The 22,012-nt window shown below is 40.0% G+C and overlaps 2 protein-coding genes across 9 annotated transcripts in view; one reads left to right on the top strand and one right to left on the bottom strand.

Annotated features, from left to right (window-relative positions):
- The window catches only part of phactr3.L (phosphatase and actin regulator 3 L homeolog), a 76,308-nt gene extending 74,338 nt beyond the window's left edge, over window positions 1-1,970 (top strand). For 2 of the 3 annotated variants that reach the window (XM_018234618.2, XM_018234616.2), the window contains one exon: window positions 1,300-1,970. In XM_018234618.2, coding sequence (XP_018090107.1) covers window positions 1,300-1,315 — 16 coding nt within the window. In that variant the 3' untranslated portion in view covers window positions 1,316-1,970. 3 annotated transcript variants of the gene reach the window in all.
- A 2,659-nt stretch (window positions 1,971-4,629) lies between these two features.
- LOC108700937 (synaptonemal complex protein 2) overlaps window positions 4,630-22,012 on the bottom strand; it is a 58,396-nt gene continuing 41,013 nt past the window's right edge. For 5 of the 6 annotated variants that reach the window (XM_018234988.2, XM_018234991.2, XM_018234989.2 and 2 more), the window contains 13 exons: window positions 21,458-21,604; window positions 20,772-20,964; window positions 19,806-20,077; window positions 19,621-19,719; window positions 19,355-19,439; window positions 17,965-18,144; window positions 17,673-17,803; window positions 11,421-11,515; window positions 11,238-11,337; window positions 8,956-9,014; window positions 8,743-8,821; window positions 7,701-7,757; window positions 4,630-4,944 (listed from right to left, as the gene is read on the bottom strand). In XM_018234988.2, coding sequence (XP_018090477.1) covers window positions 4,873-4,944; window positions 7,701-7,757; window positions 8,743-8,821; window positions 8,956-9,014; window positions 11,238-11,337; window positions 11,421-11,515; window positions 17,673-17,803; window positions 17,965-18,144; window positions 19,355-19,439; window positions 19,621-19,719; window positions 19,806-20,077; window positions 20,772-20,964; window positions 21,458-21,604 — 1,569 coding nt within the window. In that variant the 3' untranslated portion in view covers window positions 4,630-4,872. The remainder of the gene's footprint in view (window positions 4,945-7,700; window positions 7,758-8,742; window positions 8,822-8,955; window positions 9,015-11,237; window positions 11,338-11,420; window positions 11,516-17,672; window positions 17,804-17,964; window positions 18,145-19,354; window positions 19,440-19,620; window positions 19,720-19,805; window positions 20,078-20,771; window positions 20,965-21,457; window positions 21,605-22,012) is intronic. The other variant, XM_018234990.2, reaches the window with a different exon arrangement.

Here is a 22,012-nt window from a genome sequence, read left to right as displayed (position 1 = left end):
GCTCTCCTTTAAAGGGGACACGTCACCCAAAAAAAGTATTCAAAATCCTATTTTATCCCATTAGTCAAGCAAAATGCACTTTAATTACACTATATAAATTATTTGAATCTTGTTTCCATCAGTCTGGGAATACATAATTATAGCAAGCAGGCAGGAGCCATTTTGTGGACACTGTTAGTAAGACAAGCCTTGTATCATCTCATGATCTTGTTTGTGCACCAGAATGGGGGACCCAATGTCCATCCCCATGTCCTGGTTACACAATTAAATGGTAAAGAGAACGGGGGAATGTGGGGAGAGCAGTGACATCTAGGAAGTGCTGAATGGAAAGTGAAAGTAATTGTTTGCCCCGCCTCTAAGGCATAGAGGCGGGGCAGACAATATTTGATTGACAGCTGACATATTTAAATGAGCTTACAACAGCTGTGAATGCTTTAATAAAAAATAGAAATTGGATTTCATGTTTAATTTGAAAAGGACTTTTATCATACAGATTTGTGTGTCTGGGTGACAGGTCCACTTTAAGGGTCGAATTTCGAGTTTATGCGAGTTTCTAAAAACTCCCATAAACTCGAAATTCGAAAAAAAAAATTGACCAATCAAAATTTATTTAAAAAAATGGGTGAATAGGATCGAGCTGCAAATTTGAACGAATTCGATTCGAGGTTTTTCAATTTCTGGAAAAAAAAAGTCCAAATTACTGTGTCCAAACGGAATGTGAGGGTCTCCGAAAATAAGAAAACAAATGTAAAAAGGTTTCATGTCCTAATAAATTTTCTACTTTTTACATTTGTTTTCTTATTTTCGGAGACCCTCACATTCCGTTTGGACACAGTAATTTTGATTTTGCACCTTGGGACTGAGGTGAACTGTGAGTGTTTTCTCCTTTATTCTTTACTTTATTTGGTATTTTTGATCTAATACTTATTCATTAAGTGGTACCACAGTTATTCACTATGATGTGGCAGTAGCACAAACCTTGTTTCTATAAAAAAAAAGTCCACCAAATTACTCCAAATTGATTGTAATTGATTTGGATGGCGAATAGTTGAATTTGAAATCCTAAAGGGACAGTTCATGATAAATTTCAAAATTCTATATTTTTTTTTTTAGATTCAAATCAAATTTGGACTATTCCCTAGTCGAATTACACTAAAATAAACTCAAAAATTCAAATTTAAAAATTCGACCCTTGATAAATCTGCCCCTAAGTTTAGTCTGCAGGTGTAGGATATACTTATATGATGCAATATAAAACAGGCTGGCTTAGCATTCTGACTCTGTCTGCTTCTCTTTCAGATACCACAGACCGTAACCATTTCCTTGCGAGAAGAAAAGGCGGTACGTTTCGATAAATCTGCTGAACATGTTCCTTCAGGAGCAGTGATGGGCAGTGCTGAATTCAGCGCATGGTGCTCTGAAAATTCTGCGGAGAGCGGTTGTTGGGGCAGCGCAACGGGATTGTCTATGACACGTCCGGATATGTGACAGAAGCAATGAGGTCACGTCATACACTGGGGGACAGAGCAGCTCCCACGCAGGGAGAGAAACGAGCGCAAAATATCCCGGGGGTTGTTGCTAGAGACTGGATGGACTATGACTTGTTTAAAGCGGTGTATTGCAGCAGGAGGCTGTGCATGTATGGGGCTTTACTAAGGCGACATCATAACGGACACGCAGCCGGCACCTCATACAGTATTACACAGACATGTCAGTCTGATCACGGTTTTATTTGTAAGTCTTCGAGTTCATGCTGAGGCAAGATATTTTCATGTTTTATATTTTGGTTTCTTTTATTTTTATGATGTCTTATTGAAAAAAAAAAAATACATTTTCCTGTTAAGTTTATCTTATTAAAAAAAAAAAACAACTAAAACTTGCTGCAAACAACTGGTGTTTTTATTACCCCAAAAGCCACTGCTTTAAAGGTAAACTATACCTAGGGTTGCCACCTTTTCTGGAAAAAAATACCGGCCTTCCAATATATTTATCTTTTTTCCCTATTAATAACATTCGGATCAACCCTCATTTTTACAGGCCAGTAAAATACCGACCAGCTGGCAACCCTAACTATTCCCCCCCAAACAATGTAGGTCTCTATAAAAATATATTGCATACAACAGCTCATACTGTATGTAAAACCCTGCTTCATGTAAATAAACCATTTTAATTATAATATACTTTTTTAGCATTATGTGCCATTGGGTAAAAAATAAGGGCCGCCCCCTGGGATCGTATGATTCACAGTGCACAGAAACAAACCATACATGTTAGGTCACATGAGCCAATTAACAGACAGAGTTTTGTCTTTTGCTTCCACACTTCTTCCTGTTACAATTAGAGCTGCAGTATTTCTGGTCAGGTGATCTCTGAGACAGCACACAGACCATCACAAAATGGTGGTTCAAGGCAAAACATGTAAAAGGGCAATATTTACTTAAATATATATATACCAGTTTGGTGAGATTATGCAATATGTCACTTAATTTGATATAAACTATCTGTTGCTAAAATATTAATTTTGGGGGTAAAGTTTTCCATTAATATGCAACCCTCGCTTCTCTGCAGTAAGTGATATTCAATTGTTTAATAAGTCAGCAGTCAGAGTATGGGTAAAAGCTACATAGCATATGAAGGGGTAGGGTTGCTTTTTTTGGCAGCACACTTGTTGTACTAGGCACAATTCAGAAGCAACAGCACTCAAAGTTTGCTCATAGTCTGTACAGAGTGATACCATAAAACTATGGCAGCATAGGTATTCCCCTGTACTAAGCACAATTCAGCAGGAACAGCCCCCTAAGTTTGCTCATAGCCTGTACAGAGAGATACCATAAAACTATGGCAGCATAGGTATTCCCCTGTACTAAGCACAATTCAGCAGGAACAGCCCCCTAAGTTTGCTCATAGCCTGTACAGAGAGATACCATAAAACTATGGCAGCATAAGTATTCCCCTGTAATAAGCACAGTTCAGCAGGAACAGCCCCTAAGTTTACTCATAGCCTGTACAGAGAGATACCATAAAACTATGGCAGCATAGGTATTCCCCCGTACTAAGCACAATTCAGCAGGAACAGTCCCTAAGTTTGCTCATAGTCTGTACAGAGATATACCATAAAACGATGGCAGCATAGGTATTCCCCTGTACTAAGCACAATTCAGCAGGAACAGCCCCCTAAGTTTGCTTATAGCCTGGGAGATACCATAAAAGTATCCCAGCATTGCTATTCTCCTAAGGTAAATATATACCATATAGTTACCCTTTATGAATTCAATTGTATTTAAATTATGTTATTTGTGTGGATTACCTACGAGAATAGAATATTGCGCACGACAAAACACTAGTGAAATATTTAATAACATGCCACATCTTTATTTTAAACATCTGTGTAAGGTTTTTGTTAACAAGGCATTGGTAAGTATGTATTTTGCTACTAAATAATTGTGTAACTCAGTTTCAATATGAACATGTGTAGAAAATAGTAAAAGCAAAAGCCAGCAATTGGTATAGATGAAATAAAATAGAACACTTATTTCTGAGTCTCCATGTAGGAGCACTAATCTCCTTGAAGGGGTTGTTCACCTTTACATTAAAGGGGTTGTTCACCTTCCAAACAGTTTTTTCAATTCAGTTGTTTTTAGATTGTTCCCCAGAAACAAAGACTTTTTTCAAATACTTTCCATTATTTATCTTTTACGTTTTTTCCAAAATCTAAGTGTAAAGTTGAATGTTTGTGTCTGTGATGTTTGAGTCTGGCAGCTCAGTAATTCAGGTGCAGACTCTGAACTGTTACAATTTTGCAACATTGAGTTGATCCATTTCTCAGCAGCATCTCTGGAGTATTAGCAACAATTGTATCAAGTCTAACAGCTGCCTGTAATGAAACCCAGAGATTCTGCTCAGCAGGGACAAAGATAAGAAATGTATCAACTAAATGTATCCATTTAGAACAGTTTACAGGATCGGCGACCCCCCCCTCCCAGAGCTGCTTCAGAAGGAGAGAAATTACACTTTACACTTCAATATTAGAAAAACCGTCACACATAGAAAATAGAAAGTCATTGGAAAAAGTCGTTATTTCTGGTGATCTATCTGAAACCAACTAGTTGTTTGAAGGTGAACAACCCCTTTAACTTTTAGTATAACATAGAGAGTGATATTCTGGCACAGTTTGCAATTGGGTTTCATTAATTATTAATTGTGGCTTTTATTCAGCAGTTCTCCAATTTGCATTTTCAGCAGACTGGTTGCTAGGGTCCAAATTACCCGAACAACCATGCACTGATTTGAATAAATGACTGGAATATGAATAGGAGTGGGCCTGAATAGAAAAAAAAGTGGCAATAACAATACATTTGTAGCCTTACAGTGGATTTGTTTTTAGATGGGGTCAGTGACCCCCCCATCTAAAAGCTGAAAAAGAGTTAGATGAAGAAGTCGAATATTTGAAAAACTATAAAAAAAAAATAATGAAGGTCAACTGAAAAGTTGTGTAGTATTAGCCATACTATAACATACTAAAAGATAACTTAAAGGTGAACCACCCCTTTAAGTATTTAAATATTTAAATCAGAATCTTATTTGGGTGACTGGTTCTGGTACAACACAGAATTGGAATATAACCAATAATGAATGGGTAAAGCTTCTTATGTCTGACAAGTGTTTTTTTTTTTTTTGTGTTTATTTAATAACAGTAATAATAATTAATCAGCCAATAGTTTAAAATCGTACAGGTAACAGCATCACGAGAGAACAATAAAATGTGAAACAAACAGTAACATTTTACACGAGAGGAGGCCAACGGGCCAATGTCATTGTACAATCAGATTCAGGAAAGCAAAATTAAACCTGATGGGTTTTGTAGGCCTTGTGTTATAGATTCCTTGCTCCAGCCATAAAAAGCGACTGCAGACCCCTCCGCACACTGTGTAGCTCCTCTTCTTGCTGTTGTAATGAAACATTCATATGATTGCCACACTCAATGCCACATTAGCTCTTGAAAGAGGGCGGCAGCTAGGGTTGCCACTTCACCCCTTTAAAACTGAACACCTATGAAATACACAGCCTGCACGGCTAATTATTAATTAATTTAGATGCATGGCTGCACATAAATCAGTTCAGTCTGCAGCATGCATGTAAATGAATTTCTAATTAGCCATGCAGGCTGTGTATTTCATTTGTGTTCAGTTTTAAAGGAGTGAGGTGGCAACCTTAGGGCCAAGAATTGTTTGCATCAAAGTTCAAACACTGTCTGTGCCCAACAAAATCCTCTGATTGTAAAAGTAAAGCAATTTATTGTGTCCACAGCCTTATGCGTTTTGTGTTACAAACGCTTAGTCATGACCGGGAGGCACTTTATTATATTTTTAAAACACCCATAAACTCCCATGAACTCAAAATTCGACCAATTGAAATCTATGTATAAAATCTAATTTTTAAAAGTTGGATGCATAGAATTGACCCGAAAACTCGAATTGAATTTGATTTGAATTTAAAAAAACTCGATTCAGGAAGGCTGCAAACAACTCCAAATTGATCCCTGGACGTCTCCCATTGACTTAAACAGCAATTCGGCAGGTTTTAGGTGGCGAATAGCCGAATTTGAGTTCTTAAAGGGCCATAATATGATAAATCTCAAAAATCTAATTATTTAAAAAAAACAAATCAAATTTGAATAACTCCCGAGTTGAATTTGACAGTTTTGACCATAAATAAAACTCGAAAATTTCGAATTCGACCCTTGATAAATCTGCCCCTAAATGTTTGTAACACGAAACGCATAAGGCTGTGGACGCAATAAATTGATTTACTTTGATTCAACTGCCTGGTGGAAGATTGTCTTCATTTGAGTGCCTGTTCCAAAATATTTTTGGTTTGTCTGCTCCCCGTGTACTGCAAGTTGGAGCGATATCACCCCCCCAGCAGCCTAACAACAGAACAATGGGATGGTAACCAGATAACAGCTACCTGGTAGATATAAGAACATCACTCAATAGTAAAATCCAGGTCCCACTGTGACACATTCAGTTACATTGAGTAGGAGAAACAACAGCCTGCCAGAAAGCAGTTCCACCAAAGGCCTGGACTGGCAATCTGTGGTTTCTGGCAAATTCCAGAGGGGCTGCTTTAAGATGCCACAGACAGTCACTATTTGGTGGGCTCTTGGTAGACTATTTACACTTCTGTGTACTTGAAATTCTAGGGCCTATTTTTAATTCCACTGCAGGCTTGTTCCACTGTAAAGTGCTGGCTCTTTCTGAAAGCACATGACCAGGCAAAATGACTTGAGATGCACCTACACACCAATATTACAACTAAAAAAAAAATACACTTGCTGGTTCAGGAATGAAATTTTATATAAGACAAATTGCTGGTCCCAGCGTATAAGTTCAAAAAGTGTATCGCTGTGAATTCCTAGGAGCCTGTGTCACACTCCCAAAAGGTATAAGATACTGTAAAAATGTTGGAATAAACAGCTTCAAAGCAGTATTTTCAAACTGCATGGTTTTTTTTATTAGCAGTGCAACACACTACGGGGCAAATTCATCAAGGGTCGAATTTCGAGGGGTTAAATCCCTCGAAATTCGACTGGGGAATAAAATCGAATAAGCAATTCGGGCGAATTTACGCGCTGGTGAATAGTCGAATTGGCGATTATTCGCCAGGTGAATAGGCGCTTGATCGAATATTCGCTTGAAGGATTTTCATTCGATCGAATGCCTTTTTATTCGATCAAAAACTTGGAAAACGAGCCTATGGGACTTCCCCATAGGCTTTTAAAGCAATTCGGTAGGTTTTAGGTGGCGAAGTAGGCAGTCGAAGTATTTTTAAAAGAGACAGTACTTCGACTATCGAATGGGCGAATAGTCGCAGCGTTTTTGCGCTCGATCCAGTACTTCGACTATCGAATGGCGAATAGTCGCAGCGTTTTTGCGCTCAATCTATTCGAATCATTCTACTCATTCGATAGTCGAGGAGCACAAAAATTCGAAGTTTTTTTACTTCGAATCCTTCACTCGAAGTTAGTGAATCGGCCCCTACATGTTTCGGGTGAAACCCTTTTTCAAGTGTATAAAAAAACACATGCAGTTTGAAAATACTGCTTTGAAGCTGTTTATTCCAACATTTTTACAGTATGACATTTTATATTATAGAGTGAATTATTTGCAGTGTAAACAGTGTAATTTAGAATTAAAAACTACACCATAAGAATCATGACAGGATCACTTTAATGTTCCAAACTGCTAAGTTTGAGCCAATGAAATCTCCATGTTTTATCAACCGGGCTATAAGGGCAGGTGTTGGCAAGATTTTAATGAAGCATATGGAACCAGCTACATATTTCCCTAGCGTGCGACTACTTTTTAACGCCATAAAGTAAGCCAAAACTGTTGATGGGAAGGGATCCTCATATCTCAGGAACACGTGGATATGGCTGCACTCTACTGGGAGTTGAAAGTCTATGCAACAACAGTAAGAATTTGCAGCTATGAGCCACCTGCTGTTTGTGCAGCAGATCTGCTTCTATGAGGAGTTAAGTGCCTACATGCAGTGGAGCACATATGCATTTCGTAATGCTGCACTGCAGAATATGCTGTAGAAGAGAGCAGGAAAAAATGTGGCAGATCCTAATGGCAACTTGTGTAGAAACTGCTGTGGCTTTAATATGGCACGTGAAACAGGCCAAAGCATTAAATTACCATTTCTTTTAGAAGTCGTTCTTGAAACTGCTTCATGTCGTCTTTCATAAGATGCATCTAATAAAAATAAATAAAAACCACGGAGGGGGGAAGTGATCAATTTCTTATACAGCAGCGATATTACCCATCATTTTACAGACAGTATATAAAGGAGAACTAAACCCTAAAAATGAATATGGTTATGAATGCCATATTTTACATACTGAATTTATTGCACCAGCCTAAAGTTTCAGCTGGAGAAATGATCCAGGATTGAAAACTTATCATAGGAGGTCACCATCTTGGAAAGTGTCTGTGACACTCACATGCTCAGTGGGCTCTGAGCAGCTGTTGAGAAGATAAGCTTAGGGGCTGTCGCAAATTATCCAGCAGAAAATATGGCAGGTCTGTAATATCAGCTGACGCTACAGGACTGATTATTAAATTCTAATGCTAATTACACTGGTTTCTGTGCTGCCATGTAGTAATTATCTGTATTAATTACTAATCAGCCTTATATTATAATGTGTAATGTAGATTGTGAGTGGGTCCCTAAGCTGAGTAAGGGACAGCAGCACAGAGCATGTGCAGTGAATCAGCAGAAAAGAAGTTGGGAAGCTACTGGGGCATCTTTGGAGACACAGATCTTTACTTCTAAAGGGCTGAGGTTGCCTTGGGCTGATACAGAAGCACAAAACATAATATAAAACATTTCTAGCCACGTATATAGTTAAACTTTAGTTCTCCTTAAATCAGCAATCAAAGTTCCTGTCCCAGTGGAGCTTACAGTTTAATTTGGTAATCGTAGTCTCATATTATGGTTACCTTATTCATAAATAGTTTGTAGACCGTGGCAAGAAATCCATATGAATGCAAGAAGAACAAACTGTATTCAGCTTGTGCACCACTAGACTTTAAACCAATATCCCTAACTTAGAGGTAACCCAGTTGTTAAACAAATGTTATTTGTTCAGTAAAAAAAACTTTTTATATAGTTCTGAAGACACAGTATTTCAATGGCTGCGAAATACATTTTGAAATCTGGAACCTCTACAAACGATACCTCGGAATTAAAAATGCCTTCCTCGTATTCCACATTCTGAAATGTGTTATTCTCAAATAAGGATCTGAGTTGATGAATTCTATAAGAAACAAAATTAGGTTTTATTCAGTCTTTCAAGAAACAAATCACCTCATTTATAGTGATAGTTATTTGTACAATGAGCACCCACATAGTCGTGTGCTCTGATTGTTTAAAGAAACTCTGTTCGCTTACCTCTTCTCTTCATTCTGGTGATATGCGCTGAGCACTTGCATTTGCTTTTTCCAGAAAGCCTGAAAAACAAGAGTAATGATTAAGAAGACTCTGATAGTAATCTCCTATGGAAAGTAAATAACCTGGAAGGCAGTATTCCTGTTCTCAGCGAGGCCAATTAATAATCATGCGTGTAACATGAGGGATGTGGGCTGTGTGAATTATACACCGTGAATTGCTCTTGATCAAACAGTGGTTCAAGGGCAAAAAATGTCTATAATATAATGGGATTCCATCTTGTCATGGTCAGGCAGTGTCACATGCACAGAATATATTTGTATATATACATATGGGTAGGAACTGCTATATTAATTCCTTTAGACAGTGAAGTACGAAGGTATAACTTTTTGTGTGTCCACAACATTCATTCTCTGTATATTTGTATTTTAGGAGCTGCCATGTTGTTTCCCTTAGAATGTACATTATAAGGTCATTGGGATCTCAATGGAAGATGTTGCATGCTGCAATTGTAGTGTTAGGACCATTTGGGAATATGAATTACAGTATAAGGGTATAGCTAAGCATGTGCCCAGAACATTCTTTCTCTTTATATTTATACATATGGGAAGGAGGTGCCCTATTGTTTCCCTTAGACAGTACAGTATGAGGGTATAGCTTATTGTGTGCCCACGACATTCCTTCTCTGTATATTTGTATTTATACATATGGGAAGGAGGTGCCATATTGTTTCTCTTAGACAGTACAGTATGAGGGTAAAGCTTATTGTGTGCCCAGAACATTCCTTCTCTGTATATTTGTATTTATACATATGGGAAGGAGGTGCCATATTGTTTCCCTTAGACAGTACAGTATGCGGGTATAGCTTATTGTGTGCCCAGAACATTCCTTCTCTGTATATTTGTATTTATACATATGGGAAGGAGGTGCCATATTGTTTCTCTTACACAGTACAGTATGAGTGTATAGCTTATTGTGTGCCCAGAACATTCCTTCTCTGTATATTTGTATTTATACATATGGGAAGGAGTTGCCATATTGTTTCCCTTAGACAGTACAATATGAGGGTATAGCTTATTGTGTGCCCAGAACATTCCTTCTCTGTATATTTGTATTTATACATATGGGAAGGAGGTGCCATATTGTTTCTCTTACACAGTACAGTATGAGGGTAAAGCTTATTGTGTGCCCAGAACATTCCTTCTCTGTATATTTGTATTTATACATATGGGAAGGAGGTGCCATATTGTTTCCCTTAGACAGTACAGTATGCGGGTATAGCTTATTGTGTGCCCAGAACATTCCTTCTCTGTATATTTGTATTTATACATATGGGAAGGAGGTGCCATATTGTTTCTCTTACACAGTACAGTATGAGTGTATAGCTTATTGTGTGCCCAGAACATTCCTTCTCTGTATATTTGTATTTATACATATGGGAAGGAGTTGCCATATTGTTTCCCTTAGACAGTACAATATGAGGGTATAGCTTATTGTGTGCCCAGAACATTCCTTCTCTGTATATTTGTATTTATACATATGGGAAGGAGGTGCCATATTGTTTCCTTTAGACAGTACAGTATGAGGGTATAGCTAATTTTGTGCCCAGAACACTCCTTCTCTGTATATTTGTATTTATACATATGGGAAGGAGGTGCCCTATTGTTTCCCTTAGACAATACAGTATGAGGGTATAGCTTATTGTGTGCCCAGAACATTCCTTCTCTGTATATTTGTATTTATACATATGGGAAGGAGGTGCCATATTATTTCCCTTAGACAGTACAGTATGAGGGTATAGCTTATTGTGTGCCCAGAACATTCCTTCTCTGTATATTTGTATTTATACATATGGGAAGGAGGTGCCATATTATTTCCCTTAGACAGTACAGTATGAGGGTATAGCTTATTGTGTGCCCAGAACATTCCTACCCTGTATATTTGTATTTATACATATGGGAAGGAGGTGCCATATTGTTTCCCTTAGACAGTACAGCATGAGGGTATAGCTTATTGGGTGCCCAGAACATTCCTTCTCTTTTTATTCTAAATTTATTTATATGGGTGGGAGGTGACATATTGTGTGTGCCCAGAAAATTCCTTCGCTTTATATTTGTATTTATACATATGGGAAGGAGATGCATAGAATATATAAGTAACTGTTTTGGTGGAACACACTCTGGCAAGGTATCTCATGTTCTTTGAATCTGATGGCCAGGCAAGAAACATACTATGACATCAGGAAGCTAAGCATAAGAACATTTATGTCTTTATAAAATTCCTACTGTAAATTCCTTTTCCATATTTTTCAGTGCCTGAGAATCGTTTTCAAACTTTTCAATCTCTTCTATGATGGTTTGTTGGAACTGGTCCAGGCCCTTTATCCTAGGACAGAAAGGGTTCTAATTATGCAAGGAAAAAACAAGACTTCTTCTGTAAACACTGAAAGAAAATGGATCTTTACCAACCTGAAGTCTCGGACCTGCGTACCCAAAGACGTCAGATGGTGCTGAACTGATTTCAGAGACTGTTTTGTGAAAGAGTCCATTTTTCTGGAGCGAGTCTACAAAAATAAATACGGTCTGTTGCATGTTAAAATAATAGGACGAACGCTGACAATGATTATTTGTGCCATGGCACAGGCCTGTAAAACTGTACAGCTGGTTTAGTAGCTCAGTGGTGTCCGCTTATGAAGGGAGGCTGTTACTGTATATTTGCTCTGTATGCAGTGTGGTGAGGTCACAACTAGGATCACGGGGAAAGTCCAGGATGGAGCTTTTTTACCCCAGGTTCCTAACAGAGTGGTTCTGGGACTGCTAGTCCAGCCCGGGTGTTTTGAGTTGTCCTGAGGTATCTCAGGTGGTTAATTAAAAAGGCAGCTCAAGCCAGAGTGGAGAGTTCCTGGCTGGGGAAAAGATACAGGAAAGCTGCCTGTGTGAGAGCGATTGAAATCACCAAAAGGTTTGGGATTTTGTATATTCCTGTATGTTCTCTGTTTTGGGAAGACAGGCGGTATGCCTTCTCCTGGGTAGTTAGGAAAACTGACTTAGAAGTCCATTAAGTGGCAAGGATTTTATTTTGAATTGTTTGTTTTGTTTATTTTGCTGCAAGAGAAAATAAACTGCTAAAAAGAGACTATACTCTCAAGAGTTGTGCTTGTGCCGTGGGCTGTGTTACCCCCAGAAAACTGATCCCAGCTACCCAAACCCTTAAAGCAGCTATTGTATACGTATCTTGTTTTATTAATGCTACATGCCACATGCACAGCAGCCATAACATTTAAACTTGTGTAACTGAAATAGTGCACTCCCTAGGTAGTGATCTGTGCGCAGCCTTGGCTAAGGTAGAAGTGTTGCATTAAGCACTGGCACATTCCCAAGGAGTCCTTCCAGCTGAACTACAGGTTATAATGTTATTGTCATTCCATTTGCAGTGCTCTGCTTGGAAGCACATTACTGCTTAAAGTTACAGTTCAGTGTAAAAATAAAAACTGGGTAAATAGACAGGCTGTACAAAATGAAAAATGTTTCTAATATAGTTACCGTATATACTCGTGTATAAGCCGACCCGTGTATAAGCCGAGGTACCTAATTTTACCTACAAAAACTGGGAAAACTTATTGACTCGCGTATAAGCCTAGGGTGAGAAATGCAGCAGCTACTGGTAAGTTTCAATAATCAAAAATTGAGGCATGAGTGGGTTAAATGTTTTTGAAATGTTAGCTGTGCTCAATGTTTTTAAAATGAGAGGGTGCTGAGAAATGTGAAACCCCCAGAAGGCAGTCCCTGAGTACTGTACATGCTACCAATCGTAGGCCAGCTTACTGTTCTGTCTCATCTCGTGAGACTTGTGACTTCCCGTCCTGCAACACTCCTACTGGGATCTACTGGGCACCCCTGTTTTAAGGATGACGGTACCTGGACGGCTGCAGGTCAGAAAGAGCAGCCACACAGAAGCCACACAGAAGCGCAGCTGCCAGAAGCCCAGCCGCACGGAAGAGCAGCCGCAGGGAAGAGCAGCCGCAGGGAAGAGCAGCCGCAGGGAAGAGGATCGCGAAGAGGATCGCGCATCGCGTATGGCGCATCAGTGAAATACCGGTAGGTAATGTTTTTTTTAACTTTTTTAGCCCAGCCGCACGACATTATAGTGCATTTGTATTACCGTACGGTATATTTTTCTAGCTAGCTGTTTGTCCTGCTCTCAAATGCTGGCTACCTGTTCTCTGAGCCACTACCATCTCTCCATTTACCGGTAACAAGCACATTCTTTTAACAGCCTGCTGTGACCATAGCCCAGCCGCACGGAAGCCCAGCCGCACGGAAGCCCAGCCGCACGGAAGAGCAGCCGCAGGGAAGAGCAGCCGCAGGGAAGACGATCGCATCGCGTATGGCGCATCAGTGAAATACCGGTAGGTAATGTTTTTTTTAACTGACCCGCGTATAAGCCGAGGCAGCGTTTTTCAGCTTATTTTGGGTGCTGAAAAACTCGGCTTATACGCGAGTATATACGGTAGTTAGCCAAATATTTAATGTATAAAGACTGGAGTGAATGGATGTGTAACATAATAGCCAGAACACTACTTCCTCTCTTAGTTTCCTCTGATTGGTTATCAGGCAGTGACTTGGGGGGGCATGGATCATAACTGTTGATTTTGAATCTGAGCTGAATGCTGAGGATCAATTGCAAACTCACTGAACAGTTATGTCCCATGTGGCCCCTCTTATAGTCACTGACTAACTCAGAGTTAGAGAGCTGAAAAACAGGAAGTACTGTTCTGTTCTGTTAGACAGCCTTTATAAATTACATTTTTGCCTAACTAACTATATTAGAAACATTTTATTTTGCACAGCCTATTTACCCAGTTTTTATTTTTACACTGAACTTGTCCTTTAAAGGAGAATTCAACCCCTAGGTGCAAAAATCCATCCTCCCCCCGGGCAAATGCTCCTAACTTGTTACCTACCCCTCCTTGTAGGTCCTCTCCACCGGAGTTCACGTCAGCCATCTTCACCCGAGCGCTCTTCTTCCTGTATTCAGCGCAGTAGGAGGCATTTACCGGTAAGGATCTAATGCGCAATCGGAAACTTCGTGACTTTCGGGCGAAAATCACAAAGTTTCCGATTTCTTTTTTTTTTCTTCGTGACTTTCGATGCATACCAGTAAATGCCTCCTCCTGCGCATGCGTCACCAAACGCCGCTGAATAGAGGAAGAAGAGCGCTCGGGAGAAGATGGCTGCCGTGAACTCCGCTGGAGGACCTACAAGGAGGGGTAAGTAACAAGTTAGGGGCACTTCCCTGACGGGGGGGGGGGGGGAGGGAGGGCAGCCTATGCATTTGAACCTAGGGGGTTGAATTCTCCTTTAAGCTGCACTAGCATATAGAAGCTCCTGTATGACCAATTAATGCTACACCTCACTAGCACTGCTGTGACCACAATCTCCAGAGAATCAGTACAATCAGATAATACTGTAATGTGAGCCAGTATCCCTCAGCCAAGGTTATTGGTCATTTACAGAACAAACTCACTGAACTTCTACCAAATGCATTTGGTGATTCTTAACATGAATGGATAATTAATGGTAAGAATGCTAAGTTCAAGTTGAAATTAACTTCATGTGCTGTTGATGGCGGCAGTATAATTAACTGTGTAATTAGTCTTTTAATTTCATTGAAGCCTTTGTAAAACCTTTTTCATTTCTGCTTCTTTCCTAGAAAAACATTATTTGTGAGGTCAGATATCCGTATTTAAGTTTCTAATCTCTCTTAGGGCTCTCCTGGAAGAAGCTGTGTATTCTCTGAGTGTATGCGCGCTTAGCTACTCTGATGGCATGGGAAAGTTTGGCTCTCGATGTTTTTAGGGCGACTTCGTCACCTTCCCTGAAAGCAGAGTCTTGGGCGCTCAGTAACACAAGTACCTCTTCAGTGAACCACGGCTTCTGGTTGAGGTGTGTAGTGATGCACTTGGAGACAGTGACATCATCAATGCAATTTGATGTAGTGATGTAGCTGATTACAGATGACATATACTCAACAAAGTTGATGTAGTCGCTGTAGGTTACAGCCTCCCTTAACATGTTGCAGTCAGTGCAATCAAAACAGTCCTGAAGAACAGTCATGGCTCCTGCTGGCCATGTTTTCACCTGCTTCAGAACCGGTTTAGAGTGCCTGACGAGTGGTCTGTATGCTGGAATTAGCCTAACAGAAATGTGGTCTGAGTATCCGAAGTGTGGACGGGGCTCTGCTCGGTACGCACTGGAAATATTTGTGTCAACCTGATCCAGCGTGTTTGGCACTCTCGTAGCAAATTTCACATGCTGATGGAATTTAGGCAGCACTGACCTGAGATTCGCATGGTTAAAATCTCCAGCGATGATAATCAGTCCATCAGTGTTTTGTAAGTCGTGATAGCTCTGTACAGCTTCCAGAGCGCATCTTTGGTGTTCGCGCTGGGAGGAATGAAAACTCCAATAATATGAATGGAGGCAATCTCACGGGGTAAATAAAAGGGTCTGCACTTCATAACAACAAACTCCACCAGCAGTGAGCAGTGGCTGGACACAAGCGCAGAGTTCCTGCACCATTTCGTGTTGATATAAACACAAAGACCACCACCCGCGATTCTTACCGCTCAGAGCAGCGACTCTGTCAGCTCGAACCACGACTAGCCCATCCAGCTGAATGGCGGCATCCGGGACTCTTTCACTGAGCCATGTCTCCGTGAATATGAACATGAAGCAGTCTCTGAATTCATGCTGGGTAGCTCGCTGGAGTCGAATGTAGTCCATTTTATTTTCTATCGAGCAGACGTTAGATAGTAGAATGGATGGGAGAGCGAGTCGGCTGGGGTTAGTTCTTAGCCTAGCACGTACTCCTGCTTGCTTTCCGTGTCCTTGTACACCGTTTCTGAGTGCTTCTCCTCCTGCCATTGGCCCAAGGCGAGACCACGGTCAGAAGATCAGGCTCCCGAAGTAGGCCAAGATCCCGTAGTGTGTGCAATAAGCCATCCTTTATCGTAATATATGCATGATTGCTGTACTGAAGGAGTGTTTGGCGATTATAGACCTGGACCTTAGTTGTTCCGACGTCCATAGCTTCACAAAATTTTTTTAAAAAAAGCCCAAAAAACACAAAAAAAGAAAGCACCTTGTGATCCGGAAAGGCCGCTGCAATCTACGGTCACGCCACCATCTTGTCCGCCACTAGGCCCACAGCCTCCCCCGAGGTGCCCCACGTCACAAGGCCAGCAGTCTCCCTGCAGCTCAGCAGTCTGCCCTGAGTTCAGGCCCCAGCTCGGTCCCGGGTACCTCTACTACTCGAGTCCCCGGCTTCTGTTGAGGAGGTAGGCCCCGTTTTGTTCTCCGGCTCTGTGTGTGCTAGAGAGCCAGTTTTTCCTCCTTTAGGCAGCAGATGTCCCTTTTAGGCAGCTGGTGTGGGAGATGTTGGTAGAAGGGGACTTGAAAAGCAGGGATGGGTGCAGATTTTAACAGTGCCCTGGGAGCCCTTGGAGATGTCTTCCCTGGGGGAGGGTGGGCGTGGCCAACCGGCAGAGAACCTCACCTGGTCCCACAACACCAGCTACTTAACCAAGAAAGCCCAACAGCGTCTCTACCAGCTGAGGAAATCCCATCTCCTACCATCCATACTCAAAGCCTTCTACAGAGGGACTATCGAGAGCATCCTGAGCAGCTGTGTCACTGTCTGGGCTGGGAACTGCACTGTCATGGAGCGCAAGACCCTACAGAGGATAGTGAAGACAGCAGAGAAGATCATAGGTGTCTCTCTTCCTTCCATCCCAGACATTTACACCACACGCTGCATCCGTAAAGCCACCAGCATTGTGGCTGATCCAACACACCCCTCACACTCACTGTTCACACTCTTGCCATCTGGAAAAAGGTACCGAAGCATTAGGGCCCTCACTACCAGACTGTGTAACAGTTTCTTCCCCCAAGCCATAAGGCTCCTGAATACTCAGGGACCGGACAGATCTCTCTCACACACACACTCCATCTATACTATATACCACAACGCTACCCAGCCACTGTACGCCATTGTATAAATAAATAGCTATTGGATACAATTGTTCTCTATGAGCACATCTGCACTTTATCATGTTCTTACTACTATCATATCACAACGATACACCCACCATGTCTGACGTTTAGCATTATTACTTAACATATTACATCTGCTGAGTGTGCACTGTCTTGTCCTGTCCCTGCACTATGCTGACCTGTCTTGCAGGAGTTGCATATTTTTGCACTTGCACTTTTTGTCTGTTGTCCGGTACATCTATGTTGTGTGTAGCACCATGGTCCTAGAGGAACGTTGTTTTAGTTCCACTGTGTACTGTACAAACGTATATGGATGAAATGACAATAAACTCACTCTTGACTCTTAGTGTAGTGGTAGAAAATTTCGTCTGGCGAAGTGGCGTGAAGTGTGGCGCATCGTTCACTGCAGAGAATTCACCCTTTAGTAAATTTGTCCCAATGTTCCTTTCCACTCTATCTGACCATGGCCTAAAGTAGGCCATACATTGTCAGATCTGCCAGATTCAGACACCCACGAGTTGGGCCAAATTGAGCTGATCTGACTTCTGGACTTGGGGCAAACAATTGGAAAATACACTGGAGCCCTTACAGATATAAATCATAGGGTCCATCACACACTGCTTGGGTGTACAATGAAGAAACGTTAAAACAAACACTGTAACGTACCTGTACTTTTCTAGTAAATTCCCTGCTGATTTCCTGGCAGATTATGCCTACTTCAGGACCATTCCCTTCCCAGGTATCCAAGCCTGTATTGGAGGCCTCATTTCCTGACAGTGTGGACAGGGTCTCCGAACCTTACAAATACAAAATGAATCATTTCCTTGCAATACATTTTTTTTCATGTGAAACTTACTGTTTCCATTGCAGTTCAGTTAAGGTCTTATTTTCTAATCTTAATATTATGGAAATGTATGACAATGAGAACAAAGAGTAATGAGAAATTGCACCTTCTCACCTCTGCAGGTGCTCTTTCCTTTATCAGGAGACTGAAACAGTCTTCGCGGGAGTAACTTGCATTTTTTGTGCTTTCCATGGAATCCCGGCTTTTTATGTTTTTCTGGGTTTATGTCATCATGGATGCTGATACTGTCATCATGGATGCTGATATCACCGTGGTTGCGCTTCAGGCTATTTACTGTTGTAAAACCGTATACAAGGGCCTTATTTAATATAACTGTAAAATATTTTTTTATTTAACTCCTGCTAGAGTAAGGAGTGCATACATATATATATATATATATATATATTTATATATATCTATATATATCTATATATATATATCTAAATAGATATGTGAGCAGCCATACTGTTTTTCTTAGCCATTACTGTACAGTGTGAGGGTATATTTTAATACCGGTAAAATAAATGTGCATTCTAATACACACTTATTTTCAGTGCATTTATATTACTACATATGTTTCCCTTTGACAAGGGTCTATTGCATGCCCAGAACATTCATTCTCTGTATATTTGTATTTTAGGAGCTCATTTTTAATGAGGTTATAGGGATCTCAATGAAAGTTGTTGCACACTGTAATTGTCGTGTTAGGACCGTTTGGAAATACGAATTACAGTATGAGGGTATAGCTTATTGTGTGCCCAGAACATGCCTTCTCTGTATATTTGTGTTTATACATATGGGAAGGAGGTGACATATTGTTTCCCTTAGACAGTACAGTATGAGGGTATAGCTTATTGTGTGCCCAGAACATTCCTTCTCTGTATATTTGTATTTATACATATGGGAAGGAGGTGCCATATTGTTTCCCTTAGACAGTACAGTATGAGGGTATAGCTTATTGTGTGCCCAGAATATTCCTTCTCTGTATATTTGTATTTATACATATGGGAAGGAGGTGCCATATTGTTTCCCTTAGACAGTACAGTATGAGGGTATAGCTTATTATGTGCCCACAACATTCCTTCTCTGTATATTTGTATTTATACATATAGGAGAAAAGTGTCAATTTATTGAGGGTGTAGCTTATTGTGTGCCCAGAACATTCCTTCTCTGTATATTTGTGTTTATACATATGGGAAGGAGGTGCCATATTGTTTCCCTTAGACAGTACAGTATGAGGGTATAGCTTATTGTGGGCCCAGAATATTCCTTCTCTGTATATTTGTATTTATACATATAGGATTTGTATTTATACATATAGGATTGAGTAAAGGTTGAGTGCCCAGAAAACAATTTTTTTGTATTTATACATTTGGTTAGGAACTGCCATGTTGTTTCCCTTAGACAGTATAATTTGAGGTTACATTTTTAACGAATATTTAGAAAGTGCCAGTTTTGGAGGATTTGATGAGGTATTCAGGACAGATAAATAAATAAAACATACCAGATACTTTGGTGTTAATTCTACGTACTTCGGTGCTTGGTATTCTCATTTCAGGCCCAGACTGATCAGAGACAAGCCTACTGTCCTGAAAACATACAAGCAAAGAATCACTAATTGTCTCTATAGGAGCCCATCACATAAAGGGCTAATGTGACAGCCTTCAAGGGGAAGTGGTAATACACCAGTCAATGTTGGCGGGAACGAAGGCAGATAGGTTAGCAATTCCAATGACTAATAAATATTAAACAAGTCGTCCTTTTGCTCACCTCTTGCTCCATCTGCTTTCTGGACATTGTCTCTGTGCCAGGAATTTTAATATTTGTATTGACAAGAGACTGATCCAAGGTAAAATTAGTCAGTGTGGGCTAAAAAAAAATGATATTCTGTACATTGATTTATTCATTACAAACAATTGCAATTACAGAAATCATTGTGATTTTAGAGTTTGTACCTTGGAAACCAGGCTGTAAATTGACGATGTTGTTTCTTTTCCACTTGTGCTGGAATCACGCTTTCCGATCTTGGTTCCAGACTTGCTGCTGGACTCTGTCCATTTGTGGTGCATGTATTTTATTTCTGTTGTACAAATTGTTGTTGCTGTAACATCCTTTGATTTTACTGGAGTTCCTTTCAAAGAGGATGAGGCAGAGAACGAAGGAGAAGACAGTCTGTCAAATGTATGATGTCTAGGTGATAGTTGGGGATCAGAATCATATTCTTTGGCTGAAATATAACAAAAATTGTACAGGGGATCCATTATCCAGAATCTGTTTTCCAAAAAGCCATCTCCCATAGACTCTGTATAAATTCATAGAACTAAATATTCTGAATGTGTTTCTGTAAATTGTGCAATGAACCATGCTACAATTTAATGCTGTTCAATAGTTGCTTTGAATGGCAATATTGTCCTACAAAGCTTACTTTAAGGGGTTTATTTATCAAAGGTCGAATTTTAGAGTAATGTTAATTTTTTGAAATTCTAATTCAATATTGATCAAAATTTCAAATGGTATGTTATTTATGAAAACATTCAAACATCTAAAATAGGTTCTAATAGTATCGGCCCGAAAACTTGAATCTTATTCAATCGAATTTGAATCGCGTTTTCTGCCGCGTAACTATTTCCCCCCCATTGAAGTCTATGGGCGTTATTTTCAAAGTGAAATACTAAATATTTAGTTCATCGCTTCTATTAACATTTTCAAATAGTTCAAGGGACCTCATTGAGTTCTACATAAACTCGGCAGGTTTTAGGTGGAGAATAGTCGAAGTCGAACTGTTTCCAGGGATGAGGTGTGATAAATCTCAAATTCAAATTGGTGGTTTTAAATTAAAATTTCAGAAATTTCAATTTACCATTGGAACCTAAGTAAATCTGATCTTTAATGTGTCCAGAGATAAAGGAATATTGACTCACATCTGAATTGCTCGATAGAAGGAGCAGGACTTGCGGGTGGGGAGTAGGTTGGTTCATGTTGGTTCCTATTTGTGACTTTGCAATGTTTTTGGGTATCATTTTGCAAACATTTTTTTTGCGTGTTTTTGAGATTATTCTTTTCACCGTTTTTTGTTTTTTTCATCAGATTCTTCTGTGCTTTATATAGTTCAAACTGAAAAGACAAAATAAAAACCTGATAATGTAAAATCAAACTCAACAACTGCTAGAGGCCCATAGGTTGTTAAAATAATCACAGCACAACATATGCATTGTTTTTCCTCAACGGACCCTGTGATGCAGGACGGCCAGGTTAAATGCCAATTTAGCGCATCATTTCTCTTGTTCTTGACTCATTTTTCTGCGGAAGGGGGTAACATAACCTGCAATGATATTCCTGATCATGTCCACCATTAGCGACACTATGTGGATGTCAGGAAAAGGGAGATGCTTGGCAGTTTTCTAGTACCTGCAGCTTGGGATCTAACAAATACTTTAACACTACAGATATCAGGTGGTAACAGGAGTGGCAGGATAATTGGCGCAACAGCAATATACAAGATTTTATGCACTGTGTTGCCTAGCAACACTCATGAACCCACTGTAATGTGAGTGATCTTTCCCTAGAAACAATGTGCAATAACTCAAGCTTTGCCTGTGCCACTTACAGGTTCCTTTTTTTTCAGGGATGAAAATGGCACCTCAGTTTCTGACTCGGAGTTGGAGAGGTCTTTATAGTTGGTGCTTTTGGTGGCTGCTCTCCGAGGATGCTTGAGGTTTCTACTCTTATTGCCTTCACTTGAGGTATATGGTTTCTGTCAATGGGAAATACCAGCTCAATTGTACATTAACTTGTATTTAACACAGAAAAAGTTGCTCCATTTAGCCCATAGCTGGGATAGCAATACAATGGGACGTTCTGATATATAGCAAACGCTACTGTGTATGGAAACATCAATGTTTTCTTTTGCTGAGTTCTCAAAAATTATTTTAAAAACTGTGTGCACAGAGAGTTGGGTAGGTCCAAAGTAGTATTTAATTATGTGCCTTTACAAAAACTTCTCTGTGTGCACCACAATTTGTTGTGTGAGCTGGCTGCAGAATTTGTGTGCAAGCACAGCTTAGAGAGAATATTTGCCTGCAGCTGTTTTGTAGGTGTCTATGGAAGAAATCCCATTGGCAATGTACAAAGCTGGAACTGCAAATATAACGATGCAGCAAAA

Source organism: Xenopus laevis, chromosome 9_10L (assembly GCF_017654675.1).
Source record: "Xenopus laevis strain J_2021 chromosome 9_10L, Xenopus_laevis_v10.1, whole genome shotgun sequence".
In the NCBI taxonomy this organism is placed as follows: Eukaryota; Metazoa; Chordata; class Amphibia; order Anura; family Pipidae; genus Xenopus; species Xenopus laevis.
This window is presented reverse-complemented; position numbering and strand designations above follow the sequence as displayed.